This window comes from Chiroxiphia lanceolata, chromosome 19, assembly GCF_009829145.1.
Source record: "Chiroxiphia lanceolata isolate bChiLan1 chromosome 19, bChiLan1.pri, whole genome shotgun sequence".
In the NCBI taxonomy this organism is placed as follows: domain Eukaryota; kingdom Metazoa; phylum Chordata; class Aves; order Passeriformes; family Pipridae; genus Chiroxiphia; species Chiroxiphia lanceolata.
In genome coordinates, this window is record NC_045655.1 from 1,858,866 (window position 1) to 1,879,947 (window position 21,082).

The window sequence follows — 21,082 nt, forward strand, 5'->3', positions numbered from 1 at the left end:
CTTTCCCTTTTTTTGTGTGTTTTCATGTTGCCACCAGAAATCCAAGGCTGGGTAAGACCTCCCTAAGCTCAGCCCCAGTGCCAGCTTCCAGTATCCCCCAGCTGCTGCTGCTGTTTGATGCCTTTTGCTGTGCTCCAGCACATCCAGACTGCTGCTTTACCTTTATTTCTGCACCCAGAGCAGGTTTGGGCTGGTGGGATGTGCTGAGCCGTGCAAGCAAGAGGCTCCTGGGGGGACCTGCCTTCCTGCTTTCGTTTTTTAATTAGCAAACAATGAAGAAACCTCAAAAGGCTTCTAAATGGGGTTTTTACCTTTCCCACCTTCAGCAGAGAGGTTTCTGTGTGCAGTGCAGTGCTGGGAGCTCTCCACACCCCATACTGGGGGACACTGGGGACACTCAGTGCCCACAGCCCTTGCTGGCCTGGCCCTGCTCTGGGGCTCTGTGCCCTTCTTGTTTAGGGCATCACTGGATTATTTGTGACTTAAGCAGGGTTCTGGAATGTCTGTGTGGCATCTGGTCATGTCTGTGTGGCAACCTGGGCTAGTGGAAGGTGTCCCTGCCCATGGGTGATCTTCAAGGTCCCTTCTAATCCAAACCAGTCCATGATTCTGTGACTGTCTGTGTTGATCCTCTGGTGCCTTCATGGCTTGTTTGGGAGGCTCTGGAGGTGGGAGAGGCACCCAAGCTGTGAAACACATCCCTGTGCAGGAGCTGAGGGGGCAGAGAAGTGTCACCACCCAGAGGGAGAAGCACCTGCAGAGCCAGGAGGGGCAGGAAGGTGTCCCAGGGGCACAGGTTGGGAGCAGCTGGGCCCCAAACCCAGCAGTGTTTGAGGGGGACACAAGGGTGACAGGGATGTGGGAGGACCAGGGGCATGGGGTGGCAGGGACAGAGAGCTGGCAGGGACACAGAGGTCCCCAGGGACATGGGGGTGGCAGAGGGAGGTGACAGGGACATGGGGTGGCAGGGGCACAGAGGTGGCAGGGGGCTGTGGAGGCAGTGGCTGAGCCCTGTGGGGACGTGTCCCCTCCTGCCTGGGCTGGGGGGCACCACAAGGACCTGGTGGCACCTCCTGGGGGCTTGGAGGGGCCCAGTGGCCCTGCCCAGCTGCCCATCCCACTGTGCCATGGCAGGAGCTGCCAGTGCTGTCCTGGCTGAGCTGCAGCCCCAGGCACTGTCCCAGGGCCTGCCAGTCCCAGGGTGGCTCTGGATTTAGTGCAGGGAATGTGGCAAATCCACAGAGCTTTACCATGACCCCTCAAACACTTCCCAGCTCCTGCTGGTGGCTGGCACTGTTCTCCAGCCCTTTCCACATGGACATTTTAACCTGTTCGGTGTTGGCTTTTCTGTGGTGGGTTTTTTCTCCCTGTCCTACTTGGCAGAGGTGTTTTCCAGCTGGTAACTCATTTGCAGAGTCATGTTGGGATCAGGTTGGCTCTGTGCCCTTCATCCAAACAGGAACAGGGAAATACATTTGTCCCCCAGCCTCTCCAGCAACTCTTCACTGCAGGCAGGGAGGGGTTTGCCTTGGAATTGTAGCAAAGCAACACTCAAATGGGAGCTGAAGTTTCCAGCTGAGTGAGGAGGAGGTGAGAAAGGGAGTTTCTCCCTGCTCTGATCTGGTTCTGGGGTGTGGATGTTCCAGCCAGAGAGGGACAAGAGCAGCCTGGCTCAGGGTGTGAATCTGTCCTTGCTAGCAAGCAGTGAGCTTTTAGCTCTTCACCTGCTGTTCTGGGAGGATTTGGGAACTGCCCCTGCACTGGCAGCACCCTCCTGGCTGTGCTGGAAGGGTCTGTGTGTCCCTGACCCAGGAGGAACAAGGTCAGCAGGGAACATCAGCTGCATGGGAATGGTGTGCTGTGCTCAAGGGAGCGTGGGAATGGCTTCCAACTGCCAGAGGCAGGGTTAGATGGGATATTGGGAAGAGAAATTGTTCCCTGTGAGGGTGGGGAGGCCCTGGCACAGGTTGCCCAGAGAAGCTGTGGCTGCCCCATCCCTGGAAGTGTCCAAGGCCAGGTTGGATGGGGCTTGGAGCAACCTGGGCTGGTGGAAGGTGTCCCTGCCCATGGCAGGGGTGTTGGAACTGAGTGGCCTTTAAGGTCCCTTCCAACCCAAAGCAGTGTGTGATGCTGTGAACAGCCCTGCCCTGCCCTGGGGTCACTGCCATGAGTCCCTGAGGCAGCAGTGGCATCGAGCAGGATGTGGCCTTCCAGGTTCAGCCTGGAGCCTCCCACTCCCAGGAGGGCTTTTCCCCCATCAGCAGAACCCCCACACTGCTTTTCCTGCTCCCTTTCCCCTGCAGCCCAGGCTGTCTCCTGAAGTGTCCCTTCACAAACAGCTCTACCAGGACACATCCCAGTGGCACCTTCTGGGGTGCTGGTGGCCCAGGCAGAGCTGGGGACACTGGGGACAGTGCTGCAGGGTGGGACATCGAGGCAGGACCTGCCCTGCCCTTCAGGGGTGTGAGGGTTCCCCCCCCAGACCCCACATGAGAGCAGGGTGCTGGTTTGGGACAGCAGTGGGGTGGATGTGCTGATCCAGGGATGGAACCAGTGCTGGTGTCCGGGTTGGGGGGAGCTCAGGGGGTTGTGACCCTGGACAGGTCTGTCAGAGCCAGCACAGAGCAGAGATGGCAGAGCTGTCAGACCCACCCACTGCTCTCCCAACCCCCCAGGAATCAGGTTCTCCACACCTCCAGCAGCAGCCTGGGGAAGGGGGGAGCCCCTGGATCCCGGGGGTGGAGGGTCCCGAGCTGCTGCTGCATCCCAGTGGGATCAGTGGAGCACAGAGGGAGCTCTGCTGGGCTTCACCAGAGCAGACGTTGCTCTGTGTGTGTGTCTGTCCCATCCCGGGGCAGAGCCTTTGTCCCCAGCCCCGGGGGACACGGGGACAGAGGTGGCACCGGCCCCAGCCCTGGGGCACAGCCCGTGGTGACACAGCCCCGGGACTGTGCCTTCCTCGGGAGCCTCTGCCCACTGCGGGCACTGAGTGCCAGGGAAGGGACAGGGACAGGGAGCTGATGGTGGGAACAAGCCTGAGAGCTGCTGGCCCTGGCCCTTAAGCTGCACAGACCCACAGAACCCCACAGGGCTCAGGGTCTGGGCAGGAGCCACTTGTCCTGCCGGGCTGGTCCCGTCCCCAGCACATCCCTGCTCCAGGGCTGGGCACCCACCCGGCAGCTGGAGGTGGGACCCGTGTCCCGGTCATATCCTGGCCCTGCTCCCGCTCTCCCCGGGCTGCCAGGGATGAGGGGGAGGAGAGGGGTGGGTTTTCCAGTGCTGGTGAGGGGGAGGTGAGCAGTGCCCTGTCCCTGTGCTGCTCCTCCCCTGACGCGTCTCTCTTGTCGTTTCCAGGGCAGTGAACGGCTTTGACCAAGGGCCCCCCGGGCTGGGAGCCTCCCGACCGTCCTCGGCGCCGGGGATGCTCCCCCTGAGCGTATGAGCCGCGGGGGGAGCGCTTGGACTTGTGTTTGCTTTTCTCAGCCCAGCAAGAGAAGAACTGCTCCCGATTCCTCCCCCTTCCCACCCCGCTGGAACATGACCCCGAGAGGAGACCCCGAGCTCACGGCCCTCCCCGTCCCGTCAATACAGTTTGTTTTCTCTGTCGCTGTAGTGGACGTTCTGTGCCCCACGAGCTGCCACTCCCAGGGCTGTGTTTGGGGGCGCACACGAGTCCTGTTCCCCAGCCCTCGGCCCTTTGCTTCCTCTCTGCTCTGACTCGAGCACGGGCCACTCCTCGTCCAGGCTCCCCCGTCCCTGCAGCTCTGCCCTCCCGGGAAGGCTCAGACCCCTGGAAAGAGGCCCTGGGGAGGGGGGGCGATGGCACTTGGGGCATTGGCACCTGGGAAGTGGCTCCAGGGGGTGTCTCAGTCCTGGCTGCCCCAGTGACTGTGTTGGAGCCGGCAGGGCTGGAGGAGCCCATCCCGGTGGCACAGGTGGGCACACACAGCAGGGCCGGGCTCCTCGGGGGCAGGGAGGTGGCACACAGGGGTGACTGTCACGAGCTCCCCCAGATGCCCTGGGGGGAGCTGGCAGGGCTGAGCTGTTCTCCTGCAGCTCCTGCCCCTGGGCAGGGCCGTGTCCGGGTGCTGTGCCCTCAGGTGTCCCCACTGGCCCGGCCTTCCCCCCTCACAGCTCCACAGCAGCTCCAGGAGAGCATTAGGGAGCCCTTGCTCCAGCTGCCCCACTGCCCATGAACCCCCCAGACCCTGTGACCATCACCCCCTGCTCTGCCCCGTGTAGGACCAGAGTGTCCAGTGTCCCCTGCAGGTTCTGTGACACCGTTGGGCGACTGGGGGACCTTGTGGGTACTTGAAGCAACACATTTGTGGGATTTCTGTCCATGTGCCTCGGGGTCGGTGGGTTTTCAGCCTGAACCAGCAAAGGGAGCCGGGGTGGAACTGGGGGTGCTGAACACCCTGTTCTGGGCTGGTCCAGCACGTTCAGGGGCTCTGCAGCTCCCAGGGGGTTTAGTTCCGAGCGCTGATTAAAACCACTGGCCCCGCAGTGGAGGTGGGATGTGCCCCTTTGCCCTTAGGGTTTGTATGGTCCTTCCTTCCTGTGCATCCTCTGCTGCATTTGACTGTTTACATTTGTTTTATTGTACATAGATTTGTAAACATAATATCTTTGCCTGAGGTCTTTGTACATAACTTGGGCTTTGTAGCTTTATTTATTCAGCCTCTCTCTGGCATGTTTCTGTAGGATGTACCGTTCCACCCTGGTGCCACAGCCATGATGTGGTTTCGAAAAAATGAAAACAAATGAGAGTAATCTTCCAAAAATAAAGTTCTTTTAATGTGGAATCAGTGGATTTTGCAGAACTGGTGGCTGTGGCTCTATTTTGTCCCTGTAGGGTTTTTTGCCAAGTGCAGGGAAGGGGCCAGTGCTGAGGTGCTCCCGTTATCCCACGCCCCTTCCCTTGGGAATGTTGCTCCATGGCTCAGTTTGGGCACATGGGAACAGCCACTGCTGGAGCTGGGGCTGAGCGATCCCCTGTCCCACAGCAGCCTCTGCTGCTGGCACTGCATTCCCCAGTGGAGCAGTGGAACACGGTGGGGTCAGTATTTAATTTGGGGAGGAACCTTGGGAAGTGTTGGATCTCCAGCTGCCAGCCAGGGATTTTTGTCTCCTTGGAGCAGCTGGAAGATGTTTCCTCTGCAGAGGAGCCGCGCTGGGGCCCTTCCCGGGGAGCTCCATCCCCTCCCAGCTGCGGCCCCGGCCCTGCCCCCGCGGCTGTGCCCGACACACGGGCCGGTGCTGCCGCTCCCAGGCCGCGGGAATCTGGGGATCGGCTCCAGCCCGGGATCGGCTCCATCCCCGGCGCTCCCGGGACACGGCGCTGGAGCCCCGGCCCGGGGGCAGCTCTCCAGTCCCCCCTGCCCGCCCCAGGGTCGGGGCACTGCCCAGGCTGGCCCTGAACCCCTACGGACACACTGGGCAGCACATCCTGTTCCTCCTGGGAAGCTCCTTCCAGAGCATCCTGAACCGATCCAGGCCCAGCTCCCTCCCGGGGGCAGTGCCCTGAGGGGAGTGGGGTCACCCTCCCTGCAGTGCCCAGCTCAGAGTGCCTCGTTCTCTCCTCCAGCCCTGCCAGAGGCAGAGAAGCCCGCCCTCAGCCCCTGCTCCCTCCCTCAGCCCCTGCTCCCTCCCTCAGCCCCTGCTCCTTCCTTCACCTCAGCCTCTGCTCCTTCCCTCGGCCCCTGCTCCCTCCCCAGCAGCCGGGGAGGGGAAGGAGCACCTGAGGAAAAGGTGCCCAGGGCTGACTCGGGTTCCAGGAGCTCATGCTCCTGGGACCAGCCCTCGTCCTCAGCCCTCATCCCCAGCAGTCCCTCCATGCTGGGAGGCTCCCAGGGCCCAGTCAGGCTGATGGAACTACAGGTACCATGGGAAGGGTGGGAGCAGTAGCCCCCCTCTGCCCCTTCCAGCTGCCCCCACAGCCCCCCCAGTGAGCTCATTCCCTCAGCTTGTTTTTAACCCACTCCCCTCCCTGGGGCCCACCCTGGTCCCAGACTCAGCCACGAGCCCCCACCCAGGACCAGCCCCTGCAGCTCTGCCCCCCTCGGCCTCTGCTGCCCCTCCCTCCTGCCCCAGCTCTGCCTTCACCTGAGGCAGGTTCTGCACCCCAGGACCCCCCAAAACTGCCCTGGACAGAGCCCAGACCCTGCTAAAGGCAGAAGGGGGGGCTGTGCCTGTGCCCTGAGCTCCCTTTGTGCTCCAGTGGCATTTCAAAGGCAAAGGCTCAGCTCTGACCCAGCCATTGATGCTGTTACTCAGTTCAAAATAAAAGGAAAAAAACCCCCGAGCAAATAAAACAGGAAGAAGGGAAAAGGCAGCTTCCAGTCATATCTCGTTTATTAAGGTCTATGCCAGCCTCGGGAGAGCTCTTCCAGTAAGTAAACAGAGCAGGCGGCCGCATCTAGAATGAATAAATTTATTGTCTTACAAAAATCATTGTCTAGAAATATGGGTATACAAGAAAACAAGATATTTGCAGTCAGACGCCTGGTGGTCAACAGCCAGTTTGATTAAAAATATCCAAACACACACAACAAAACCTTCGCGACAGATGTTAAAGCTTTGAACCAAAAAAAGGGAAATCCATGGGTTTTGAGCATGTGGCAGAGGAAGTTTCCTAGTTAACACTGATTCATTGTCACTAATATCAATAATACCACTTGGACTAGAGAGGTACATGATATGAAGCACAGTCAAAATTAATACATTAAATCATTGTTATATAGGCAAATTATATATGTAACGTTGTCTTAGTACTGTAGTGTCTAAGGCACTTTCTGTAATGTCAGTTTTCAGCTATTTCAACAAAAAGAACGCTAACTACTCACTGTAATACTGCTCAAAATAAAAAAAAAACAACAACAAAACAACAACAAAAAAAAAAGGATTCACATCCACTGGCATGTTAACTCGTAGGCAGGCAACATCCATCCATCCACCACGGGAGCCCCCACAAGCCCCCCGGGCCCGCAGGACTCCCAGGGGGCTGCCAGGGGGTCCCAGAGCCTCCTGCACGTGCAGCCACTCGGCTCCATGGCCCGGCCACGGCCTGGCTCAGCCTCACGTTAATAAATTAGCTTTGCCTGTGTTGTGTGTTTAATTCCCACTGGTGTTCACATTAAAGGAGCCTGGATATCTACAGGGAGGGCTCTGAGCTCACGGGTCTGTACAGGGGGACGGGGACCCACCTGGGTGTGCCTGGACTGCATGAACACGAACGGATGGAGCAGGTGCTGAGAACACTTCAAATGGTATTGCAGGTTAAAAAAATGGACACTACTCACTCATCCCTACACTTCCCTCTAACACTTCCCAAGGCCGTTTCACAGTTCACTCACGGATTGTGTGCGGATCACAACAAGGAGGAGAAAAGAAAAGATACGGGTGCGGTTTGGTCTTCACTGATCCAAGAGACTCAGCCCAGCCAGGGGCCGGCGAGCCCGGGAGCCTGGAAGGATGCTGGACACAAGGCATGCATAGCCATGGCAAGGGGTCTGTCCCGGCCACCCACCCGCTGGGAATGACGGTTCTGGATTGATAAAAAAAAGTTTCATCCTTCACATGATGCTTTTAGAAAATGGCTTTACAATGAGTTATCTGGAAAAAGAGATGCACTGAACAGAGACGATCCCGGTTGTTCGCTATATATAAAAAAAGCAGTTGTACCTATATCTGAAGCAGGGTACAGTGTGGTGAGGCTGGAGAGCCTTAAGACATGGTTGACCTATGATAAGGAGCCTTGTAGCACATGCCGACGGGCCGTAAGGCAGGTTTGGGGCCACAAGGCAGTTCGGTGGGCAGGACAGTCCTGTGCTCCTGCCGGCGGGGCTGGAGAGGTCTCTGCATGCAAAGGGGGGGCTCTACTCGGCGGGGGCGGGCGGCGCCTCGTTCACGTCGCTGCCTTTGCTCTCGGCGTCGTCGTCCGACAGCTCCAGGGAGGCCCCTTCGATGTGCAGCTGCCGCCGCCCGGAGCGGCTCGAGGAGAAGGTGATGGGCCCCCCCCTCCTGCAAAGCACAGCAGGGATTGCTGGGGGGTCCTGCCCGGCCCACACAGTCATCCCACAGTGGTTTGGGTTGGATGGGACCTCAAAGGTCATCTCCTCCCACCCCCTGCCATGGGCAGGGACACCTTCTACTGAAGAATCCCAGGAGATGCTGAGCTGGAAGGGACCCACAAGGATCATCCAGTCCAACTCCTGGCCCTGCACAGGCCCATCCCCAAGAGTCACCCCCTGTGCCCCAGAGGATCAGCCAAACCCTCCTGCAGCTCTGGCAGCCTTGGGGCTGTGCCCACTGCCCTGGGGAGCCTGGGCAGTGCCCAACCAGCCTCTGGGGGAAGAACATTTGGCTGAGATCCAACCTGAGCCTGCCCTGACACAGCTCCAGCTTTTCCCTGGCTGCTGTCCCTGGTCCCCCCAGAGCAGAGCTCAGTCCCTGCCCCTCCTCTGCCCCTGCCCAGGAAGGTGGAACTGCAGTGAGGTCTCCCCTCAGTCTCCTCTTCTCCAGCTGAACACACCAAGTGCCCTCAGTGTCCTCACACGCCTTCAAATCAAGGCTCTTCCCTAGCCCAAGTTGCTCCAAGCCCCATCCAACCTGGCCTTGGACACTTCCAGGGATGGGGCAGCCACAGCTTCTCTGGGCAACCTGTGCCAGGGCTTCACCACCCACACAGAGAAGAATTCCTTCCCAACATCCCCTCTAACTCTGCTCTCTGTCAATTTAAAGCCATTTCCCCTTGTCCTGTCCCTCCAGGCCCTTGTCCAAAGTCCCTCTCCCTCTCTCTTGTAGCCCCTTCAGGTACTGAAAGGTCACAGTAAGGTCACCCTGGCAGCCCTCCCTGCTCAACCCCACAGGAATGTGGTAGCTCAGCACCAGGTCACCCAAGGGGAAAATTTCCACAGGGAGTCTCAAACCTCTCCCCTGCCCCAGGAGCCAGCACAGTGTGCTCCAACACCTCTGGCATTCCTGCTTGGTTTATACCATCACCTTAATTTTGCAAGTCCCAAAAAATTTAAAATGCTGTCTCTGTAGGAGCACCAAGCACAGACCAAGCAATGAAGAGAGTGGGTTCTCTCAAAAACTCCAAGAGCTGCTTAGTGAAGCTCAGCTCAGCACCCTTGAGCCAGGTCCAGCAGCTCAGCCCCTCTGTGCCTCCTGCCATGGCCTGTGAGCTGCAGCTGCCTCAGCCCTGCTGCCTCCCCCTGTCCCTGACACACACCCTGGCCCCAGAGACCTGCTCTCAAAGAACTGCTGCAACACTACCACCAGTGCAGGCCAGGAAAAACAGGATCAGTACCAGCCACTAGAGAAGCACAACTGAGCCATGTTCTCTGTCACATTTACCTGCAGAGACCCGGGGAAGCTGCCAACATAAACTCCAAAGAGTCTGAGCTCAAGAGCTGTCAGGAACATCCCTGTGCTGTGGCAGCTTCACCAGGCTCAGTCCCCAGTTCCCAGTAGGCTCCAGTCTGACCCATTCCCTAATATCAGGAGCTGTGCTCCTGCAGTTCCCCAGCTGGGTGCTCCCCAAGGATGGGTCTGTGGGCTCCCAGGGGCTGGGATGACTCCCTGCTGGCACTCACCTTAGCCTGTTTTTGAGGGTGCTGACCTCCCTGCTCAGCCCCTCGTTGGCCTCCGTGGCGTCGTCCAGCTCCCGCTGCAGTTTGCGCCGGGACGCGTTGGCCCGAGTGGCCTCTTCCTCTGCCTCCTCCAGCTGCCTCTTGAGCTGCTTCATCCTGGCATTGGCCTTTTCCATCTGAAACACCCAGCCAAGTACTTGGGATCACACCAGTAAGCTGCCTTCCATGATCCCTCCCCTCCAGCCTCACTGCAGGCTCAGCCTGCACCCCTGAGCTGGGAACACCACGGAGCTCTCGGGCCTGGTTTAGTCACCAAGGTAGATTCCCTCAGATATTTTCATTACAATTCTTCACAAGCCCTTCCTTCCCAAAAGAGGTTTCATTGGCCTGTTCAGAGGAACAGCCCCCCCACCTGCTCCTTGTACTGGTCGGCGTGGCGACGCTCGTCCTCCACCTGCATGAACACCTCCTTCAGCTTCTTCTCCGTGCGCCGGACCAGCTTGTTGGCAGCTGCTCTTTCCCTGGAATAACCAAAAGCCATCATTTGTCCCAGTACTTGAAGGCTGGGAATACAAATTCTGTCCTTCCTGAAGGCTCCTGTTGTGTAACTGGTACCAGAGTCCTCTGAACGTGCCTGGCACCAGCAGTGGGAGGGACTCAGTGCTGGTGTGCCAGGGACTGGCTGGGAGCGTAGAATGTTAAGGAGTTAGAATGGACTATAAAGATCATTTAAACCCAAGACCCTCTGCCATGGGCAGGGACACTTTCCACTAGACCAGGTTCCTCAAGGCCTTATCCACCTTGGCTTTGAATACTTCCAGGAATGGGGCAGCCACAGCTTCTCTGGGCAACCTGTGCCAGGGCCTCATCACCTGCACAGTAAAACATTTCTTCTTAATATCTGTCCTAAATTTCCCCTTTCAATTTGTACCCATTACTCCTGCAGCTCTCAGAGCACAAAGCCTTAGCCCTGGGGTGATGTGAGCATGGAAAGAGGGTTCAGAGGGTGCCTTCACAAAGGCACTGGACAAAGGAACTTTAAATTTACTGCTAACCACCAACATGGTTCTGCTGCAGAGCCCAGAGCACAGAAAGAACACAGGTGGTGGTAGGACAGCCCTCACCTGCAGATTTGGGGAGGAGCCAGCTAAAAAAAAATAATTTTGAGAATCAGGATTGCAAGGATGGATAATTCCCTGCAGAAAGATTTCTGGAGAGCACAGGATCCATCTCAACTCAAACTGTCCCACCTAAGCTGTTCCTCTAACCAAGAGACCAGGGCCTCAAGGGGACATTTCATCTTGACTCAAGTAATTTCTGCAGCACCTTGTGGCTCCTGTGACATCAGCCAACACGTCCCAGAGTTCATTCAGCTGTTAGGAAGCAAATTGATTCTGAAACTTTCAAGCCCAGTTACTTTACAGCTGCCTTGTTAAGGTGTGTCCCCTAAGCAGCAGTTTCCAGACAATAAACCTGTGCTCTGAGTTCACATCTCAGTCCTACAGAAAGTTCAGGCATGGGAGTTTCAGGCATTCAGCTGACACAGGTGAACCAGATTTTATCCCTTACTTGGCTTCCTGCTCAAGCTGTTCTTCGAGCTGTGCAATCTTGGCTTCTAGGGTGGAAATTGTTGCCTTGAATTTGGACTTCACAGAGCCCTCCAGTTCCTGCAGCTTGGCCTTCAGCTCCTTGTTCTGCCTCTCCAGCTGCTGCCGGGCGTTCTCGCTCTTCTGGGCCGCGCTGCGCTCCCCGGCCAGCTCCGAGTTGAGCGTGTCCACCTTCCAGGGGAACACAGGGTCACTCAGTGCCACCAGAGCCTCCCCTGAGCTGCCCACCCAACCCAGACTGCCACCCCAGGGTCACCTGCAGCGTGGTCTTTCGGAAGCGCTCATTGAGCAGCTCCATGTTGCTCTGCTCCTCCTCCAGCTCCTCCTCCAGCTGAGCAATCCGAGCTTCCAGCCGGCGCTTCTCGTCCAGCAGTGCTGACCTGGAGAGGGGAGCAGGGTCAGCACGTGTTCAGAGCCAACAGAGCTACTGGGTAGTTTATTTAAGAGTCATAGAATCTCCTGAGTTGGAAGGACCCACAAGGATCATCCAGTCCAACTCCTGGCCCTGCACAGACACCCCAACAATCCCACCCTGGCCCTCAGAGCATTGTCCAAACCCTCCTGCAGCTCTGGCAGCCTTGGGGCTGTGCCCACTGCCCTGGGGAGCCTGGGCAGTGCCCAACCAGCCTCTGGGGGAAGGACCTTTTGCTGAGATCCAACCTGAGCCTGCCCTGGCACAGCTCCAGCCATTCCCTGGCTGCTGCCCCTGCTCACAGTGAGCAGAGCTCAGCGCTGCCCCTCCTGAGGAAGCCGGGGGCTGCTCTGAGGGTTCCCCTCACTTCTGATACTTTAGACACAAATCATCAGGAGAAGCAACTGTCAGTAACTCTCTTCATCACAACGAGTTTTTATCCTGTGAGCCCTCAGAGCAGGGCTGCTGTTCCTGACTCACTTTCCCGAAGTGCTGTTCGCGATCTCATCCGCCAGCTCGTCCCGCTCCTGCTCCGCGTGCCGACGGGCTCGCTCCGACGCAGCAAACTCCTGGGAAGGGTTAGCAAAACATCCATTACAGCCTCAGGAATCTCAAATCTTCTGCAAACCATTCAGCTTATAATAACTTCCAGGAGATGCTGTGAAGTGGGATATCCCTGAGGGATTTTAATGGATAAGCAGAAGCAACAGCTGCGGAAGTCAGGATACACCAGCTTGACATTCCGAGCCCCCCACTGCCATCTGACTGCAGTGCAGTTACTTCTCCCCATCCCTGAAATGTTCCTCATACACAGCAAAGGAAAAAAATCTTTGAAGATCAGATTCAAGCCCTCAGAAGCAGGAAAAACCACCCTGGCAATGCTCTAACAGACACGTTCAGTGTAAAGTGGGCACTAAGGTAACAAATGGTTTAGGATCTTACAGAGCACACAGTAAGAATACAAGGACAGAGTAAAAACCAAAAAGCTTCAGCACAACAGTATAAACAGCAGTGAACCTCATATTATAAATCTGCATCAAGTGGCAGAAACACCCAAGCATTTGCTAAGAAGGACAATTATAAATGCCTGACTGATTGTCTGAAGGCCACAAAGTCCACCTGGAGAAGCTCCAGTCAGTGGTGGGTTGTCTCAAATAGACCCCAATGACAGTGTAGTGAATCTGGGCAACTACTTCAAGCTTTGACCTGTAGCTCATTCAGACAAAAGAGAGGCACAAGGCAATCCTGCTGATGTCTGACCTTGTGGCAGGGAGAGAAATGGGGAGATCAGAGAGATGTAACAAGATCTGGAGCTCTGCAGAAACTGCCAATAACGAGGGCAAACATGGCTGTGAGGGAAAGGGATTAGGACCTGAGAGGGCAGAGGGATAAACCTCCATGTACTCTAATGGTCCACTGAGATACTAGAGAGATTTTTTAGGCTTTATATAATTCCAATAATAAATTTTAATTTCCAGTAATCAGTTCCAGTCCTGACACTGTGCACTGCATCTTTCAGAGACTCTCAGAAACACCTGCCAAATTGTAGAGAAGACTCAACTGTGTTTAAGCAGTAGGAAAGTTTTCCTGCTACCAAAACTTTTCAGTCCAGTCTCCTAAAATGATTCCTACAAAGCTGCAAGGACTTCACTGATGACTTGGAGCAAGGGGAACAAGAGAGTTCTCCTGGCCCATTTCTCTGTTCAACTCACTGGATTGATTTTTACTTTTTTTTAGTCTCTGATCTAGTAAGAAAAACAAATCTAAGATTTCAAGCTCACCTCTTGGAGTTGGAGTATTTCTGCTTCAAGACCCTTGAGCTTCTTTTCACTCTCTTTGGACTGGGCAAAGATCTCATCCCTGGATGCACGGGCCTCTTCCAGCTCCCGCTGGTAGTCCTTCATCTGAGCCTGCAGTTGGAAAGCAGGGTAAGGAAAAGCTGCACTAGGACAATCACAACATCTATTAGTAGCTCTGAAGCATTTTAGCCTTCAAGATATAAGGCCTTCCTCTCAAAGTGGCTTCATTCCACTTGAAGGCATTTCCAGTTCTTATGTTCACAGGAAAACTTCATTTTGTCATCTTTCCATCCCTCAATTCCTTGCCAGAAATATCACATTCTTAAGACTTCACCTCATTTCACAGAATGAGAGTGGAATCTTAGAATGGCCTGGGCTGGAATGGACCTCAAAGCCCCTCCAGTCCCACCCCCTGCCATGGGCAGGGACACCTTCCACTAGCCCAGGTTGCTCCAAGCCCCGTCCAACCTGGCCTTGGACACTTCCAGGGATGGGAAAAGTGTTTCTGCCTGAGGCAGAGGGGTTTGGAACAAGATGAGCTTTAAGGTCCCTTCCAACCCAAACCATTCCAGGATTCTATAAAAGGACAAGAGGAGTTTTGAGCAGGGGACAAGTCCAGGCCAGATACCCTTTGACACATCAGTGGAGTCTGATTCTCCTTTTGCCTTCAAGCTCCAGATGCACTGAATGAAAAGCAACACCCTGGGCCGTGTCCCAGGACAGGAAACAGCTCCATTATCCAGTGTGCCCACCTGGAGCTTCCTCAGCTGTTTGATGGCTTCATCCCGAGCCTTGTTTGCAGCCTCTATCTGCCCTTCCAGGTCCTTCAGATCCATCTCCAGTTTCTTCTTGGCAGCCACAGCCAGCGCCCGCTGCTTCCGCTCGTCCTCCAGCTCCGCCTCCAGCTCCCGCACCTGAGGGACCAAGGATGGAACAGGCTCAGTCCTGCAGCAGCAAACAACCCTAAAACAGGGGCTGGGGACTCCAAAGGGCCTGGAGAGAGCAGGGTTAACACCACTCCACGGGAAAAGGCCATGGAAGGCACTGTAGATAGCAAGACCAAATCCCCAAACTGGAAGCAGAGATGTCTGAAGTGGTCAAGCGGAAAACCAAAGGTAAAACTCAGCACCTGAAGTATTTCCATTCCAGCCCCTTGCCCAGCACACCCACCCACCATCAGGGGTGGCTCTAGGGCAGATGCTACTAATTCTGATGGAAAATAAAATGTAAAATCACCTCATTTTCTCAAGAAAACAATAAAACCATTCCCTTTGAACAGTTGTGCTACTGGCATTTATATACCAACAACTTTTCCCAAATCGTAACAAAAGTGAGCGTAGGCAGCAAGTGAACACAGACTGAGCCAAGTCTATACAAAAATAAAACAGGTTACCAACATGAAAGAATATATTCTGTTTTGAAGGCAATCTCCCTCCTTGTGCAGGGTCAGGAGCTCTTGTCCAGTGCAGGATAAAGGCAACTGTGAACTTCAAAAGTTCTCCAGGCAACGTTTATACCCCTATATTGGTGATTCTCAGTAACTGTATATTTTTGTTTTCTTGTGATACATCTTGAAATATTGTGTGTTTTATTCCTCAACACTTATGTTAATTTAGAACTATCTTCTCCTACAAGCATGACATTCTAAAGTAATTTCTTGAGTCTCTTCTGGCCTCTGTGTTATCAGAATTCTCAAGTCTAGCAAACCTGGAAGCTCTGCCACAACTTTCATTTAGGAAACTGTTCACTTAATTACAGTGTCTGAATCTATCTCAGCATCCATGTATTTGTTCCTGGACATCAAAAGACTGGCTTGAAAGTGCAAATAACATACCCTTGTCCTTGATATACACCCAGACAGCAACAGCCAAACCTCTGCCTGCCCGGGGAGTGGTTTTGGAGGCCAGCAGCAGCAGCCTGACACAAAGAGTGGCCAACCCTCAGCAAGAACTATTCTATGGTTTGTTAAGATCAGGGCTTGGGATTTCTTAAAGGATGGAATCTTTAAGCAAAGAGTTTTATTTTTCTGGTAGCACAGAAGGCACAGAGCTTTAGCAAAAGACCCTCACCCCCTTCTGACCACGAAGCACAGTAAAACAGACGTACTTGTTTCACCAGCATCCTCTTTTTCTCTTCATTCTGTTCATCTCTGGCTTGCAGATCTCTGTCAAACTGGGCTTTCATAGCTTGCATGTTCACTTCCAAACGCAGCTTGGCATCTTCTGTGGCCTGCAGTTCATCTTCCAGTTCCTCAAGTTGAGTCCTCATCTCTTCCACCTGTTGCTCCAAGGTTCTCTTTGACTTCTCCAGCTCATGGACCTAAGTGACAAACACTGGTCAGACCCTCTCCTTCAGGTACCTCAAATCAGCAATTTCTAACAGCAGAACAAGTCAATGTATGAACTCAGTGCAGTGTATTTTGTGATGCCCTAGGTTGGGCAATGAATCAGAACAGGCAGAGCAGCATCTCCAAGAAACATCTGTGCAGGTGAACTGTGCAGTGCTACAGAAAGAGGAGTGAATAAAAGTAAGCCAGGCAAGCCCTTAAACCCAGTGCAGGTGCCACCAGCCACTGTGGGCAGTGGCCAGGCTTGCTGTGCAGACCTGATGGGGCTGGTGGAGCAGGAACCTGACCTGAGCCACTTGCACCTGAGCTCAGCTTGCACCACCAAGCGAGGCTTAACCACTGAACGGTGTCTGGGGTGAAGCAGAGGCCTCGCTCACACCCAGTGCTGTCTCAGTGCAGACTCACTCCCCTTACCCAGGTGTAACAGGCCTGTCAGAAGTGTAAATCTGGTTCCTGGAGGAGACAGTGCTGTGGGGCTGTAACAGGGGGAGGGCAGCAAAGGCCCTCAGCGAAGGTCAGGCGGCCTTTGCTGCCTCAGCAGGTGGAGGAGGGAGGACACTGAAGGGTCAGTTCTGTCCTGCCTTTGATTCAACCATGGCCTGGAACTCAGCTTGACCAAAGGTAACAGAAATCCTCATTATCCCTCACTAACATATGAAAAAATACCCCCACCAACATGAAAATGATGAAGTGGCTGCCCCTCCATCTATGACAGAGGCAACATGTAACCACTTACATTTGACCACAGTCCCACCTCCATTTATCCAGAAGTGTAAAACTCACATTTGGAATCCTTCATGCAGAGGGGAGAATACAACTTCTGAAGAGGTCTGATGCTAATAAGGATCACCCCCTTACTCTGAGCATTAACTCCTCAGCATTTTGGGTCCTAAGTCACCTTTGGAATGACTGTCCTTGTGTCACACACACTTCCCCAGCCAGGGAGATTTCCCGTGTTGTTCCCAGTATGAGGTTTATAACAGAACAGGGTGTGCAAACATACTCACATTTTTGCCCACATCATCTTTAGAGCTCATTAAATCTTCCATATCTGCACGCAGCTGCTTGTTCTGTCTTTCAAACTCTTCCTTGGCTTCCAGGGCTTCCTCCAAGGCCCGAGCCAGAGACAGTGCTTTGGTTTCCTTCTCCCTCGCTTCTGCCTCAGCACGATCCCTTTCCTCTGCATATCTGGCAGAAATGTTCTTTTCTTCTGCCAGCATCTGAACAGAAGAAACAATTAATGCATCTCTTAAACTCTGTAATCAGGTCCTTCCTGCCTCAGGTGTTTCACTCAATGAGTGGTTAATGCTCTAAGTTTACCTGGCCTCCAGAAGCTGTCTAGTCTCTCAGTTTTGATCTAAGTGACAGTAAGAAAACAGCTACAGCTACTCTGGGATGAGAGGAGGAGAGTAAGCTACTAATCAAGACTAAATAAGTTCCATATTATTTCCATCTTTCAGTCTTCAGATCCTTTCTTAGTCTTAAGGGATTATAATAATATTTGTAAGGGTTTGTTCCAATATAATTTCCTTTTTGTACAGGAAGAGCTTATTACTGGATCTAACAAGTCTCAAAGATGGTGTTTAGCTCACTGAAACTGGAAGTGACAAGTTACTCTTAACAAAGGCCAACTGCTCACCAAAAATTTATCAATAACCACAGCAGTCAAACTCTTCTTTATACAAGGCTCAGTGACAATAAAAACAAGATGCCATTTAAAAATCATGGAAAGCAGCAAGATGGCAGGGAACTGCAGTACCTGATCAAACTTCTTCTGCTTTTTCTCCAGGTTAGAGACAATCTGGCGTTGATGATCCAGATCCACCATCAAGTCATCCAGCTCTTGCTGCAAGCGGTTCTTTGTCTTCTCCAGTTTGTCATAAGCCAGTGCCTTCTCCTCCAGGCGCTGGCTTAAGGACTCCATGTCCTTCAACAACTTCTTCTTGGTTTCCTCCAAGCCTTCAATGGTTCCCAAGTCATCGTCTACCTTTTTCTTGGCATCAGCCAACTGAAATTTAATACAAGAAAGGAATGTCCCTCAGTGCATCACAAGAGGGAGAGAAAGGCATGGGGTCCAAAGTGCAAAACCAGGAAGAGATGTCATTGAAAGCTGAAGGAACACAAAAACTGGGAGCAGGGTAAAGTCCTGCCCACTGCAGGTCATTGTACTCATTACTGCAGTGGAGAAAGACCACAGGATGTTTTATTCCCAAATGTGGTCTAGCACGTGTGTGAGTTACATGACGTGTTTCCTGAAGGTGTGGGACCCCAATTCATCTCACCTGGGGTGTGCAGGCCTGACACAAGTCCTGCCACTCACAGCAGCTCACCTGTGACTGCAAGGCCAGCATCTGTTTCTCCAAGTTCTTTCTGGCCTCCTCTTCCTCTTCCTGCTGCTCTTGCAGGTTGTTCTTCTCCTCTTCCAGCTGCCTTATCCTGCTGCTGAGGTTGAGTTTCTGGCGGGTTTCCTCCTGAAGCAGCTCCTATAACACAGGCACAGTCAGAGTTCAGCCTGTTCACAGGGTGATAACTGTGGCAGGAGCTGGCACTTGAAACCTCTGGGACTGTAAATTGAGAGTTTCAGGTTTGATTATTTTTCTCACAGATTTTGGTACAAGGACAAGCTTATGATGACATCAGTAATTTCAGTTTTCAAAAAGACACTCACCATCCATTTGGGGCACACTGAAACCTTTACAAAGCATATTTCTGACCAGGGAATCCATGCCAGGGGCTGTGCTATAAATTAATTTTTCTGTCTTTAAAGGGAAAAGCACAGAAAGCACCTTCAAAATATATTTTTCTTCTTTCAGACAAGCACATAGAGCACCTGTTTTAAAACACCTGGGAAGAATTATATAACAGCAAATCCTGCAATGGCACCATGCTTCCAAGATTTTCTGCATTGTTCAAATATAAAGGTCAGTTTACAGGCAGCTGTAACGTGGCAGTGGAAACTTCTGCCACAGCAAAAACTAATGGAAGGTGTAACCACCATCCCATCCCCTGTCCCCCATCCTGCCCTTTGTAGACCTCTCCAACTGTGATTAACAGTACTCAGGAGTTTTGTAGTTAAGTGGCCACTTTTATGCAGGGAGAAGAGAGTATACAGAAGTGATAAATACCTGCAGAAAGCTGAATTTATAAAATTCAGAACCCAAACCTGACAGTTTGAATTTAAACAGTAAGAACTTCTACCCTGTATAAGATCCAGAGTATTGCTCCTCATGTCTTCCATATACCCCAAGAATATTATTGACATTAACATTCTACTTGGAAAGGGGTTTTTTATTTGTTTCTTGTCTCCCACACAGACTTAGATATAAAAGAGAAATTGAAAGGCTACCAGCTACCAGGGAGTGAAGCTCAGGTAATGAAAAATTGGTTCCACATGTAGCTGAGCCATCATTATACATCACATTTCACTTGACTTAACAGGAAATGCAGCTTCTACCCACAGGACTTTCCAAACCATGAATGAAAATGTATCTTCTGTTAGCAGGCAACATTTCCCCGAGGAACAAAGCTCCAGTGCCAAGTTCAAGCTTTGCTGAACACACACCTGGGTATCCTGAAGCTGAGACTCCAAACTGGCAGCATCCTTGGCAAACTTAATGCCTTTCTTCTCTGCTTCCTCCAGGAGACTGGAGACATTATCCAGCTCATTCTGCAAAGCAAGCAGTGGAAAGGTAACAGTGAGCACAGACTCAAAGCCCACTGGGAGCTGGAAATGCAGAACAGAAAACCTCAACAAATTCCAGGCATGGCAAGACAACAACAGATCCCAAAACAGAGGGATAACCAGCTAAAAATACTGAAGTCTGGCTAGAAACTTCAAGCTGAATGTCAGTCTTGAACTGAAGTGGTGCAACAAAACAAGACTTATCTTATTAGGTTCAGCTACTTAGCACAGCACATTCTGATACCTGCATTCATAGTTCAATGCTATTTTTAATTCTAGGACCATATATTTTATGAAATCATTAATCCAGGGATTAGCAGGGTGGCAGCTGGGTTTAAAACATCACTGCAAGAGAAAAGGTTACTGCCAAGTGCCAAGTCTTAGTATTTTAGGCTATGCTACTTTTATATACAGTGAGAGACAGCCTGAAACCTTCCTCCAAAGAGAACTGGGCCATTCTCCTTTTGAAGTACTTTAGCTGGATTTACCTAAAGTACACATTGCTGTGGTTTAAATGTCAGCCATGGCTCAATTTTGCCTGTTTTCTCCATTTCCTAAGAAACTGGGCCTGTACTTGCAATCCTTACCTGTCAAGCTCCCAACTTTGAAGCACAAAAGCAAACTTGTGGCCGCCATCAATCAGTACATTTTTGGTTATACCTATGGAAAAGCTCAGCTCAATCTACTCAATTCCACAAGCAAAAAACTCATAGGCAAGCTGTCAGCAGCTGAGCTTCCCACAGGACTTGCTCTCTGGGATGGAAGCCATTTAAAAGCCACTTTAACTCTCACATAGCCCAGAAAGCTCAGGATTAACATCAGAGTTGCCCAGCTCTCTCCACCTGAGGCACATCACCACTTTGAGGCACCTCAAGTCCATGACTGAGGTGACCCCCCATGTCCCCTACAGGCCATTTCTGCCCATGGTTACAGCTTTTACCTTCTTGCCTGTTTTGCAGCAGTTTAGGACTTCCTTACCTGCAGCTTGTTTGCTTTCTCTGCCAGCTCCACCCTGAGCCTTTCCCCTTCTGTGACCTTTGCAGTCAGCTCTTGGACCTGAGCATCAAGTTTCTTCCTCTTGTGTTCAGACTCTGCCTTGACCTGCTGCAGCACCTTCACTTCACAGGCCAGCTCCTTGTTGTCGGACTCGAGGCCTTGCTTGTTTTTTTCGAGGTTTGCTTTGAACTAGGAAAGACAAAAGAGATTCAATCCTTTGTTACAGGTGACTATTTCCTGCTAAAAATCGTTCTGCAACTCAGGTTTACAAGTTCAAAGATAAATTAAGTGCTCAGCAAGTTGTAAGCAGAGGGAGTGTTTAAAATGCTGCCATGAAACATTCTCTCTGTGTCAGCCAAAGATGAGTTAATGCAAGTTATTCTGCTCTCACCCATCACAGGTACCAGCGAGGACCAGGAGATATGAGATGGGATTTGAGTGCTGTGAAATGACTGTTTTAGCAGCACTGTAAGTGGGAAGGAATGCGCCCATTACCAGCTCAGCATGGCTCATCTCACAGAAATAAAAGGGAAGATATGAACCAAAGCTGCCCTGATTTGAGTAGGCAGAGCAGCCTGGAAGTGCAGAACAAAGAACTTCTCAGCACTGCACTGACATTTGTCAAATACCTTTTCTAAAAAGT

General features: G+C 52.6%; 2 protein-coding genes across 11 annotated transcripts in view; one reads left to right on the forward strand and one right to left on the reverse strand.

Moving 5' to 3' along the window:
* NDEL1 (nudE neurodevelopment protein 1 like 1) overlaps positions 1-4,820 on the forward strand; it is a 28,143-nt gene extending 23,323 nt beyond the window's left edge. For all 5 annotated transcript variants that reach the window (XM_032706606.1, XM_032706603.1, XM_032706607.1 and 2 more), the window contains one exon: positions 3,355-4,820. In XM_032706606.1, the coding sequence (XP_032562497.1) occupies positions 3,355-3,362 (8 nt within the window). In that variant the 3' untranslated portion in view covers positions 3,363-4,820. The remainder of the gene's footprint in view (positions 1-3,354) is intronic.
* Positions 4,821-6,339: 1,519 nt separating this feature from the next.
* MYH10 (myosin heavy chain 10) overlaps positions 6,340-21,082 on the reverse strand; it is a 103,193-nt gene continuing 88,450 nt past the window's right edge. For 2 of the 6 annotated variants that reach the window (XM_032706402.1, XM_032706401.1), the window contains exons 28-41: positions 20,422-20,628; positions 19,324-19,428; positions 18,092-18,244; positions 17,521-17,769; positions 16,769-16,981; positions 15,521-15,733; positions 14,167-14,328; positions 13,397-13,525; positions 12,096-12,184; positions 11,460-11,583; positions 11,166-11,374; positions 10,009-10,117; positions 9,600-9,772; positions 6,420-8,022 (exon numbers count right to left, since the gene is read on the reverse strand). In XM_032706402.1, coding sequence (XP_032562293.1) covers positions 7,878-8,022; positions 9,600-9,772; positions 10,009-10,117; positions 11,166-11,374; positions 11,460-11,583; positions 12,096-12,184; positions 13,397-13,525; positions 14,167-14,328; positions 15,521-15,733; positions 16,769-16,981; positions 17,521-17,769; positions 18,092-18,244; positions 19,324-19,428; positions 20,422-20,628 — 2,280 coding nt within the window. In that variant the 3' untranslated portion in view covers positions 6,420-7,877. Of the gene's footprint in view, positions 8,023-9,595; positions 9,773-10,008; positions 10,118-11,165; positions 11,375-11,459; positions 11,584-12,095; positions 12,185-13,396; positions 13,526-14,166; positions 14,329-15,520; positions 15,734-16,768; positions 16,982-17,520; positions 17,770-18,091; positions 18,245-19,323; positions 19,429-20,421; positions 20,629-21,082 lie in introns of those variants that run through there. The other 4 variants (XM_032706403.1, XM_032706405.1, XM_032706399.1 and 1 more) reach the window with 3 other exon arrangements.